The sequence below is a fragment of the Pteropus vampyrus genome, unplaced genomic scaffold (assembly GCF_000151845.1).
Source record: "Pteropus vampyrus isolate Shadow unplaced genomic scaffold, Pvam_2.0 Scaffold59, whole genome shotgun sequence".
NCBI lineage: Eukaryota > Metazoa > Chordata > Mammalia > Chiroptera > Pteropodidae > Pteropus > Pteropus vampyrus.
Window position 1 is genome coordinate 2,831,165 of NW_011888840.1, and position 12,501 is coordinate 2,843,665.

Consider the following 12,501-nt stretch of genomic DNA (forward strand, 5'->3'; position numbering starts at 1 on the left):
TTTAGTACAAAAGATGGTAGAATAGTTTCTCTACAGTGAACTTTATTTCTAACTACGTGTAATGTTAAAATACATGAAAATAATATAAGCACATACATTCCAGTAGTAATGTGAGTTATGGTTTAATCCAATAAACCAATCTACTTACAGAAAGAAAGATTTTTATTTTTCTCACATCATATCCCCTTTTTCTTAAATTACTACCTACCAGTGGTTCCAGTTATTTGCCAGTTTATTTAGATGTGAGTTTCATCCGTTTTGTGAAGTTTGCTCTAAGTGGAAGTGTGTGTGGACATTTACCTTGGCTATGAATAAGAAAAAGCCTATGAGTAAGAAGTATAATAATTGAATCCTCTGATCTTTCCTTCGTTAGTCTCCTAAATTGTCTAATTTTGTTTTATAGCACATTGGAAAGGTACCTAGTAATTAGAAGGAGAACAGCAGTCATATATTAAATTGTTTGTGGTTGAATATAATATTGACTATAATCAGGCATACATATTCTTTGCTTTCTTGAGAACCCAACCTTGAGCTTAAAGTACTAAGTACACAGCTAGAAAGTGTTTGGATCTTTAAAAATATATTGGAATTCTAAAATTGTCTAAATGATTGCTAATGAGATTATAAGGAGATGATGTTTTTAAGAAGTAATCTTATTTAGAGGTACATTTGAAATGTACATTCTCTAGAAATTTTAATTTCTAATCATCATAGTCCTAAGCTGTAAATAATTATCAGACAGGGATATGTCCTTAGTTGCCACTCTTAAATTTTAAAAAATGTAGGTGCAGGAAACCATCCATCCATTCTTTCATCCATCCAACACACGCAAATTGGACACAGTCAGGAAGGAAATCTTTATAAGTAGAACTTAGTGTTTCGTTAAGTTATGTTCTCAAACTGCTCTTTTGTTTAATATTGAATACTTTACATAATTTCAGTAAATCCTTTTCGAATAGCAGACTGAAAATAAACACATTGAATTTTTGCTCTAAAACCAAAGCAGAAAGTTAGTACTATAATATTTAAGAAAGTCTTCTTTATTCAGTTTTGGAAATTTGAGATTCTGGGATAAAATAAGGGGGCAAGGTTTTGAAATTTTATGGGGTAAAATGTACTGTTGTTTAGTTTAGAAGCTATTTTAAATCTATTTGAAATTTTTTTTTTTAGAGTCTTGGAAATTCACAGAGAGAATATGAAAAGCAGGTTGTCCTGTACAGTATCCGTAATCAGTTACGATATAAAAATAACTTAGGTAAGTAGAGACATTTTCACATTGAGATGGAAGACTATTGCTGAATTATTTTTGTAAGTTCTATCTTTTCAGCACATATTTCATTGTGTTGAAATTATTCTGTATACCGACTTTAAGAAACTCTATGTGGACTCATCCTGCCTAAGAACAATTTGCATTAGCGAGATTTTTCTAATTCTGATCATAATTACTTTTTAGAGTATTGTTTGAAGTTTTATTTTACCTGTAGAATATTAACTTTGATTTAGATGTCCTCTTTTTACTTTTGATGAGAAAAATGCCAAAATAGAAGTACATTATGCTAAATAATTTTTGACTTTGAATTTTGTTTTTGTCTCCATAAATTTTCCAAATACTGTAACTTAAATGAAAACTCTGTAATAATTGGAACAAATTTAAAGCATAGTTAGTTCCATGTTTTCTTTTAAACTTCTATTTTTAATGTTTTCTTTTTATTTGTTAGATTATTTTGATTATTCTATTGCCCAGCTAATCTGCCCTCTAATGTGCTACTCTTATTTTAAGCATAGTATTTCAGAGATAGGTTTTCTGTTGAAATGCAGTCCATGTAAGTCAGAGGACTTTTTACATTTAAATCAAAATCCAGCAAATAATTTTAAAAAATAGACTTGATTTTATAGAAAACTCCCATTCGAATTGGCTGTCTTGTAAAGTGACATGTAAGGGATCGGGTGAATTGTAGCTTATGTTTTGTACCTTTGGAAGAGACATTCCATGCTTGCTTTCTTTGCTTTTTGATTTGCTAAGAATTATTTCTCTACTTATCTGCCCTATTTTACATTTTACTTATATATTTTGAGGTTCATTCCTTGTGATATAATTGCTCCTTTGTTCTTACTTAGATTATTTTATTTATTCTCTTCCAATTTACATACTTTTCTTGTTAATTGTATTTGTTTGTAAAGTATTTCTCATTGCATTTATAATCATATGTAAGTATAAGACACCTGATAAAACTAGAGAATTTTTTTCTTTCCCCCAGTTAAACATGTCAAGAAAGAAGAACGTAAATACTATGAGGAACTACTAAAATATAGCCGAGATCATCTCATGCTGTACCCTTACCATCTATCGGATATTATGGTAAAGGGCCTGAGGATAACACCATTTTCATATTATACTGGGATTATGGAGGTGAGTTTATAAGTTTACGGTGTATGTGAACCATTAGGAATGGGATGAGTTTACATGTCAGGGACACTTTGCAGAGGAGGACCAGCTCTGCAGCTCTCAGCCACAGTGGACATTGTTTCTCGGTTTACAGTGTAAAAAGGTCTGATGGTTACAAGTTAACAGTTTTAGCCACACTTGAACAAGAAGTTGTCATTATGAATGTTTTCACAGTGGAAAAGTGTCTGTTCTATGTTTTTGAAAGCCTTATTGCCTCTGTGCTTTTGTAACATTAATCAGTCATTTATGTTAGCAGAGTGTGTATAAAATTTATTGCTTTTAATACACAATTAAGGTTGAAAATGTGGGTGACAGAACTGAATATTAAGCTCAGAGAAGCTTAATGTATTTATTTACTAACTGTAGCAAGAATAAACGATGGTATAGAACTAATGTTATGTAATACAGGTGTCAGAAAAAGAGAACTACATTAGCCCTGGCTGCTGATCTTTCTATAATTATTAACTTTCAAATATTAACCTTTTTCCAAAGGTAGTTTTTAGGCCTCTGTTGAATAACTTTAAATACCAGTTATTCTTTTTAAGTGAGCTGTATGTGAAAATTGGCAGTATTTATCTGTTAATCATTTGCTACTTAGTTATATTTTAATGCTGCTGTTTTGTGCTCACTAAGAGCAGAGAGAAGTCTAGGACTAAAGGAGTTGAGAACCTGTAGGAACAGTGTTATTCGTTCCCTTTATGATGTGGCTTCTTTGCAAGAGCTCCCTTTGCTTATCTCATTAAGCCCCTTCTTCATGGGCCCTTCTCCAATCCCATCTGCTGTGTCCCTATTTTGGAGGAAATACAAAGTAAAGCTTGAGACTTGACAGCCTAGGTTTCTGCCAGTCCCTTTCCTGAGACTCAGAGTAGCATAATGAAGGTGGCCACTACTCAGTGAGTAGAATAGTTGTTGTTGTCTCTTTGATTATTTTTCTAGTGTTGTCCATAGGTTTGGGAGAGATAAGAGAGAGTGGTTTTGTCTCATTTATCAGCTTTCAGTTATGTGCTTGCTGCTGTCTAGTTTCTGTTCTTATACCATTGGGTATAGCTTCTGGGTTGAAAAAGGGCCTTATCGCCACAGTAAGCAGTTTGTTGTTTATTGGAAAAACAAGTGGAAGAAGCTGGATACTGAGTTTAACTCTGTCCTAGTTGGGATTCCTAGGAGCAAAGATGGCTCCTAGTGGTTAGAAGCTTTGGTGGTGGTGTATGTCTTAGAGGTGTGCTGATGGAGCTGCGACACACTATTTGGCCTGTTCTCAGGGTAGGAGTCTAGGAACAGGTATGATGTGTGGAGAGGCGAGAAGCCTGAGGTCTATGTTCCTTGCATAGCTTCCACAGGGCAGAAGCTATAGGGTAACTGTCTAGGATTCATAGAGAGTGCTATGAGACACCCAGGCCTGAAAGTCTGATCTTCATTTACTAGGTTGAGACTATGTGGTAAGTGCCACTATTTGGCACGCATACTTTAGATTGCCAAACTCTTATTTCAGTGTTTCATGTGATAATTATCGTTTCTCTATTTGGCTTATAGGAATATGTATTTATATACTTATTTTTATCTGAGGACATTTTGCATTTAAAATTTATTATTTTTCTTTTAAAAAGGACATTATGAACAGTGAGAAAAGTTATGATTCTTTGCCCAATTTTACTGCTGCTGACTGTAAGTATTTAATTATGCTGAAGGAGGTAATGTTTAGAGTATGTTTGTGCATGTATGCTCTCATGTCAGTATTGTAATGTGTGTTTTTAACCTTTAACACTTGAAAGATGAGAACAGCATGCAACATCATTGATGGGAGATTTATCAGATGATGCAAATCTAGTGTAAGATTTAGTCTTAGATGTCTAAGAGGACTATTTTGGAGTGATAGAATCAGAATAATAGGACTAGTCTATATATTTCTAGAGAATGAAGTGTTTTCTGATACTTGGGCTGTGCTGTTTACCAAATGAAGAAAGGAAACTTCTGTACAATACTTTTACAGCATGATACATAGTTGTTCCTAATATAATTTGCTGATGTTAGATTATGCTCATTTTAATGAAGTGTGGCATAGTTCTGTTGCGTAAGAAAATTCCCCTGAGAAGTGCACTTTGACACTCTGAAATTGGGAGGACTTCTGCTTTTAAAAAATTTTCTCATTTAGCATTGTCAAAAGTGTCAGCTTGACTTCATCTGTTTTGTTTTCGTTTATATTTTATTCGAAGAATTCCTTTTAATTTGATATTGGTTGTCAGTCAGTGATCAAAAGATGAACAAAAGCCAAGGGTTTTTTTCCTGAATGACTTGTGAAAGTACTGACATTTCAAGATGTGTTAAATGCTTTTGAAGGAAAGGCTTTTTCTTTCAGGTCTAAGGCTTCTCGGCATAGGAAGGAACCAGTACATTGATCTGATGAATCAGTGTAGATCATCAAAAGTAAGTTAGTCATTTCCTTTTCTCGTTTCTTGCCCTCAATAAATTTTTTTAAGTGATAGAAATAATGAATTGTAATTTCTCTGATTAAATAAAATACGCCTAATACAGAAACAGTGCAAAACAACTCAGTATTCTCTAGGATATAGCTTAAGTGATTATTGAATTAAAACTGTCAAAGACATAAAACATTTAATTTGTTTTTAAAAATTAATTTTGTTCTGCTTGTCTTTTTACTTGCTCATTCTGCTCCTAGTTTTCACTTAATGGGTGAAGCGAGTATACATTTCCAAATGCATTTGGACATCCTGGTTTTCATTTTAGTTTCTGGATTTAGATCCAGATTTAACGATTAGTGTTTGAAGAAATTTATTTTGAAATAATTGCAGTATGACTTTCTCCATCTAATGTATCTAGAATAACAGTTTAAAACATGAGAATTTAAAAAGATATTTAGCTTGTTAGAAACAGTCTTATTATATGATTGATGAAAAAGAAAATAGTAATTTTAAATTGATTGCAAATTTTACCATTGCAGAAATTTTTCAGAAGGAAAACGGCCCGTGATCTTCTACCAGTGAAGCCAGTGGAAATTGCCATAGAGGCGTGGTGGGTGGTGCAGGCTGCGTATATCACAGAAGATGACATAAAGGTAGTTATCTCGAAAAGTTAAACATAGGATTTTTGTTTTAAAAATCATTTTTAATTATAGTTCTGTAATTTTTAAAAAATAACACTATTTGATTTTCCTGAAGAAAATTAAACAAATTCAAAATTTAAAATGATCTTAGTAGGCTAGAATATTGATGGGTTCCCCAGATACTTTTAATAATGATGGAGACTTGACTGGGTTCATGTTCAGTAACCAGGAGAGTTTAGTTAGGTAGTTGTCTCATGTGAACTGACGTAGTGCCGTGGCTACCAACAGTGTTGGCTAATGCCATGTGAGCACTCGCTGTGTGCCAGGTGTGTCAGGCACTATCCCAGGTGCTTTTTATAGTGTCTCTTAATTCTCATAACCCCAGAGGTATGTATTATTTGTACCTCATTTCCCATATGAGGAGAGTGAGCACTGAGAGATGAAGCGATGGCTCAAGTCATAGCAGTAGTAAAGGTCTAGTATTTTAATGCAGGCAGTTTGCTGTGGATCCTGAGTTCTTAAGGACTGTGCCGAACAGCTGTACCAAAGTGGTAGGTGTTTTGATAGGGCGATGATGTCAAGGTCAAGGGAAATGGTATTCCCACTGGTTAGACCACGTTTGATATAAGCCTTATGCATTTTAGAAAAGACGTTGATTTACAGGAAAGGGCCCTAGAGAGCAGGTCACATCTTTGTGAGGCTGAAGAAATGTAAGTGAGCATGTGGACTTTTTTGTTTGTTTGCATTTTATTTTACCCCAGAAGACAGATTGAATCCGGTGAGTGAAAGGCTTAGAAATTTTGCTTCAGTCTAACTAAGTACTTCCTAACAGAGCTGTCAGAGTGTGTCATAAGCTAGAGAACTTCTCGTTACTGATAATGATCATGTGGAGTTGGAATAAACTTCATTTTTGAAAGGTTCAAAATCACAAATGGACCAGATACCAATTCAAAGAAGATGGGTAAATGTTGGTACTTATTAGTGAACACCCATTACTTACCAGCAAGTATTGATATAGTTACTTTGTTCTCTTAGGTTCTGTTGGTAGCATCTTTTAGTACCTTAGTTGATGGTTATGTGTGTAGCTTTTTTTGTTAGAATTCTAGAGTAGTAAATGGAAAAAATATATAGTTCATTCAACAAATGATACGTAATCATTGGTTTAGACATGAATAGACTTGAGGAGTCATGAATTAGTTAATTTGGACAAAAGTTAATTGAAAATATTTTGCTTTTCTTAGATATGCACTTTGCCTGAGAAATGCGCTGTTGATAAGATCATCGATGCAGGCCCTCAACTCTCTGGATCACTAGATTACAATGTAGTACATAGTAAGTGGTTAGTAGAAACAGTCTTTGTCAACATAAAAACTTGTTTTAAGCCATCGACAATTAGTAGTTATTTATCAATTAGGTAAAAATAGTAGTATTTTCTAAACATTTGTTATTGTTTGAAGGGTGACCTTGGTTCATTGTTTTCCAAGATGGCTATAATTAGTCATATACATTAGAAATTTATACAAATGAATCATAAGAAAAATTTTATATTTTTAAGCACGTGAAGGAAACAAGATTTGAAAACTTTAATATAATTCTTTCCTAATTCTGTTTTGCTTTTTTCTTTTTCATATAGCATTCAGTTGCAAGAACCTTTACAGATAATCGAGAATCATTTTTTAATTACAGATATTTAGTATTCTGTCTAAAACAAAGTACTTTTTCTTCTCTAGGTTTATATAACAAAGGATTTATATATCTGGATGTACCAATATCTGATGACAGTTGTATAGCAGGTAAGTATGTGCTAATATTTTTCATTATTGTGCTGGGCACTTCTTATCACCCTCTGAGTTAGACACAAATCGTTCTAGGATCTTGGATGTTAGAATTTTTTTAAAGAAATACATTTCTTCTCGTTACTTTGTAACACATTGTGGTGGTTTTACTTAAATTCTGTATTTTTATTTTTACGTTATTTTGGCGTATGCACTATATTAAAATAATAAAGTCTGAGATAAATTTCTCACAATCCCAAATTGAATTATTGTTTTTATAAATTTATGTCACTTGTTAGTCCTTGTTCAGTGCATCACATTTTTACGTGTACTCAGTAATATAGCATTACATCATTTCCACTCTCACTTATCTGTGCTTTATATTTTTGTCACTGCCATCTTTGTGTTTATCTCCTCCCTTTCTATTTTACCCACTTCCCCAAGTTAAGGCCCTTGTGTATTTCCTTCTACACTTGTGGAGGTATCAGTTTATTAAACCATTCCCTTATTGCTGGTCATTTAGATTATTTCCAGGTTTTTGCTATGATAATGATGTGGTTAACATCCTTAACACAAAATGGAGCTTATTTCCTATAGATTAGATTTCTTACCAGTTTATAGAAGCACTTGTGATATTTAAGTTATATGTTACAAGTATGTTTTCTAGCATATCTTCTAACTGTTATGATTCGTGGTATCTTTTACCATACCAAGATATTTAATATTAGTGTAATCAAATAGAAAGTGTCAAAAAATTCCAGAGAATAACCTCACTATTAACAATTGAGTGGTGAGAAGGCTTATTACAAAAAGACTCCCTCATATCAGTGCTGGATCTTGACAGGTTATCATGCTCTGGTGTGTCCTGATCTTTATTTGCGTTATTATGTGTTTATGATTCTTTAATGATGTGTATTGAACAGCGTACAGACACGAATTCTGTTGTAAACCTGGAAGACAGCTGAAAAAGTAAAGGAAATGCTAATTCTGGTTCGTGGATGCCACAACATATGAAAGACTAGTTTTAAAATACTAATTTTAAAATACTAGTCTCAACAAGGAAGTGATTTCTGGAGGACAGAGGGGGCAGTGGTTTCCTGTCACCATTGGAGAATATTCTAGGCCCTATTCTCATTCGATAAATTGATGCTGTCTCACTTGTGATCCACTCAGAAAAGATTGGTCTTTGGTTAGTTGATTTCCGTCCGTTCTGATTAGCAGTTTGAACACTGATTCGCATTAGCACCAAGTTCACTGCAAAGAAGCATCAGAGAAGGGCGGAGTGGATGGCTTCTCTATGATAGGGCCATGTTCTGCCACATTTCACTTAGTGTTTGGCAGTCTAGATGGTATAAGCAAGACCCTTGGTATTATAACTGCTGAATTCACCCTCCTCACCATGCCACCCCTGGCTGTTCCCAAATTGGAATGACCTGTGAAAGGAAAGGAGTTTGATAACATGGAAGCATCAAATTTAGCACAAAGGACACCCGAAGGTGACTTCAAAAGAAGCAGGCCAGATAAGTTTCAGTAAAAAACAAGCACTGCGGGTAGTGGAACAGATCAGTGTGCGGAGAGAAATACTTTGAAGGGAATAATCACTAAAGGGTCTGTTGCTAAATAAAATATATTTATTTCATCACACTCTATACTTGTACATTTTATATCTACCCTATGTAACATCTAGATTTTCGTGATGCTTGGATAGAGTTCTTCTAGAACTCTAGAACTTTAGATGATCTATATAGATCATCTAAAAATTCTTAAAAACTTTTGTCATATATTCAAACCCATAGTCTGGAACTTATTTTCATGTTTTATGTGAAATAAGGATCCAACTTGGTTTTCTTCTGTTTGGATAACCAATCGCATTTGGATAAATGCTAGCACTGTTTTTTCAGTAACTCATTACCACTGAATGGAAGCATAATTTTTGTCATACTTTAAATTTCCCTCTATATTGGTTAATTCTCACATCCTTTTTTTCACTTATTTGTTTTTATTCTTAGTCTGTATTGCTTTTATTACAGCGAACTAGAGTAACCTTTAATATTAGGTACAGCCAGGCCTTCCTTGTGTCTTTTCTTTATAACTTTCTAGATGGTACAAACACCTAGGCTCTTCCTAGGTTTTTTTCCTTTATATTTATTTACTTTTATTAACTTTTTTTTAGTAGATAATATTATGATATAAAATTCTAAATTTACAAAAGAGTATAAAATGTAAAAACATTAGCCTCCCAGCCCTGTTCCTAGCCACCCAGTTTCTTTCTCAGCAGCCACTGTTAAGTTTCTTGTATGTTCTTCCAGAAGTATACTACACACATAGGCATATACATATATATCCTTTTTTGTGTGGTTTTATTTTTATACAGATTGTATACTCTAGTTCATACTTTTTATTAAAACAATATATTTGGGAGAGTATTCCATCTCTCTTAATGTAGTGTTGCCTCAACCTTTTTGCCCAGATATAAATCTTGTATTTATAACCGTTTAGTGCCTTGGTCTCCTCATCTCTAAGATAGGGATATAGTATTGAACAACTCATAGTGTTAAGAGGATTACGTGAAATGGCATATGGAAAATACCTGGCAGTGGCCTGGCACTTAGTAAGTGTTCACTAGATGTATGCCATCACTAGCCATTACACAGCTGATAGTGTAGGAAAAGAATTATATCAAATATGAGATTTCTGAAATGTTTCTAGAAAGAAACTTTTGATCCTCAAAAGTACTTGGATGACCGGAAATATGGGTCAGAAGTGAAGAACCTATATCCTGAAAAGTACATTGTGGTTTTTCACAATATCTTCATTTTGACCACTTGAATTTTATCTTATTTTCTCTGTTGGGAATAATTTAGGTTTGGGGTGCAATTAGATGGCATTAGGGCCCAGGGAACACAAGGATACCCAACTTCTGCTATGGCCTAGGCACTCCATCTTCCCAGAATATTTTCAAGGGAAATGTGCTCATAGCAGAGAATGGCAGTGGAAAGTATAGTGCCTCTTGATTATTAGCTGGGCAGAGCACTCTATTAAATTGGATTAGAGCATCTGGACCAAAGAGATGGAAACAAGTGAATATGAATAACAGGTGGAGAGCAAAGACTGGGCAGCCTCTTATGCTGCAGAAGGTCTGTCCTGTTGCCACTGAGGAGGATACAGAATAGAAAGCCCCCAAGAACAAATTATACTGCTGATTGCTAGTAAATGGTGGCAGTCATGCAGGTGAATTTCCCCTTTTCTCTAGATGGGGTGGGAGAAAGGCAGAGGTACTTTATGTCCCCCCGGTTTTCGTGTAGTATAGCAACTCAGAGTCCTTTACTTTTCAGCCTTCCCCATTCTGAAGCAGCCCCAGTCCCCTCGCCTTCCTACCAAGTCCATGTTCTCTAGTATTTCCTCTGCCTCAGAATTGTTGAGAGGGCCATGGGGATTAAATGACTCGTCGTAGGATTTATGCTGTACCATGAGAATCCTCTCTAGACAGAGTTGTATGTGGCCTTAACTTTGAAAGTCTTAGAAAACTTAAGTGGATAAAATAAATCAAAAGCTGAATTCAGTGTTTAAGTTGGAGGTTTCTCTTTTTAAATAGATATTTGAATTACACTTTCTTGTTTTATAAAATTGTATCACTGAGAACAGTCAATTTTGTTTATTTTAGTTCCTCCTCTGGAAGGTTTTGTAATGAATCGAGTGCAAGGTGATTATTTTGAAACTCTGCTCTATAAGATATTTGTTTCAATAGATGAGCATACTAATGTTGCAGAGGTAAGTGTACCAATGTCTTGCGAAAGAATTTAACCTCAAGATTGAGTTTGTATAATGCAGGTAAAATTATTTAATGATATGATGACAATGTTTTAAAAATCTACACAGGTAGATCATGGACTGTTAATACACTTAAGTTACTATTCTTGAGTTACTTTCTGTGTATGCATGTTAAATTTGGTAAATAACTTTTTGTATGTCTTTATAGTCTTGTACTACATAACAGTGTGAGGGACCGCTTGTATGACAGTGATCCCAGAAGATTATAAGGGGACTGAAAAATTCCTATGGCCTAATGACAGGTATAGCTTTCCTAAAGTGATCAAGGCACAATGAATGACAGTTTTGTGCTGGTTTAAGTCCAGATAGTACTGCCATCAGCCGGAAATGCTTGGGGCACTCATCTGGGCACCAGTGAGCTTCTCACAGACTTCTCCCTCTCAACCAGTTTTACTGCTGTACCTATCCTTGGCAGCTCTGATTACATTGCAAGATGCCCTTCAGCAATAACCATTAGGAAACTGAAGAAATAAAAATTGTTACTTGTAGGCCCTGGAATGTACAAGGCATGCCAGGGGGCATGCAGCAAGGTCAAACAAAAAACAAGTAGGCCAAATTATCTGTCATGGAAATCAAGGTCTTTAAAACAAAGGAGCCATAGGTGGGGAGGGGACCTTGCCCTTTACCTAGTCTTGTGGCTGGCAGTGTGTTTATTAGAGATAACCTTCTTGAAAAGGATGCCTCAGTCAGTTACTTGCCTTACAAAAGGAAAAGCCGAAGGTAAGGCTTACGCTTACAAACCTACCATACTGCCAGCTGTATAAAAGTGTAGCACGTAGGCTATAACATCTAGGTTTGCGTAAGTGCTCTGTGATGTTCACACAAAAAAGGAAATTGCCTGTCACATTTCTCAAAAAGTATCCCTGTCTTTAACTGTTGCATGACTATAGGAGACTGTAGACTATTGGTTGCCCTAGGAATTTTCTTATTTTAAATTAGACAAAATCAAAGAGTAAGAAATCAACATTTTAAGTTAAGGTCACTACCTAGATTTGTACTACTATCAGTATCTTAGAGATATAGAAAAAAACAGTTCTGATTTCAGAGTTTGTTTAGTCTTTCAATTATTCATAATTTAAAAATTTTGCTGATTATGGTTAAAGTGTCTGCTGCAACTGCGATAACTAAGAATGTAAAACAATTTTTTATTTTCCTTTCTAGCTTGCAAATGTCCTTGAGATAGACTTATCTCTGGTGAAGGTAGGTATTTTTATACTCTTATAATGTAATTACTGAATGGATTTTTTTATAGGTTTTTGTCTTGATAAGCTACTGAGAAACAGAGGTGGTGAGATTCTCATTAGCTGTCAGAGGAAGTGTGTGTAGTAAAGGGGTGCTTACAAGACAGGAAAGAGCAAGGTAAAGGCCTTCAATCAGGATTCCACCCCACA

General features: G+C 34.6%; 1 protein-coding gene across 1 annotated transcript in view; it reads left to right on the forward strand.

The window, feature by feature from the left end:
- The first annotated feature begins 1,139 nt into the window (after positions 1–1,139).
- FAM91A1 (family with sequence similarity 91 member A1) overlaps positions 1,140–12,501 on the forward strand; it is a 32,913-nt gene continuing 21,551 nt past the window's right edge. Inside the window, exons 1-9 of the mRNA XM_023530971.1 lie at positions 1,140–1,255; positions 2,259–2,410; positions 4,051–4,108; positions 4,800–4,867; positions 5,403–5,516; positions 6,746–6,836; positions 7,235–7,297; positions 10,944–11,050; positions 12,272–12,310. Coding sequence (XP_023386739.1) covers positions 2,327–2,410; positions 4,051–4,108; positions 4,800–4,867; positions 5,403–5,516; positions 6,746–6,836; positions 7,235–7,297; positions 10,944–11,050; positions 12,272–12,310 — 624 coding nt within the window. The 5' untranslated portion in view covers positions 1,140–1,255; positions 2,259–2,326. The remainder of the gene's footprint in view (positions 1,256–2,258; positions 2,411–4,050; positions 4,109–4,799; positions 4,868–5,402; positions 5,517–6,745; positions 6,837–7,234; positions 7,298–10,943; positions 11,051–12,271; positions 12,311–12,501) is intronic.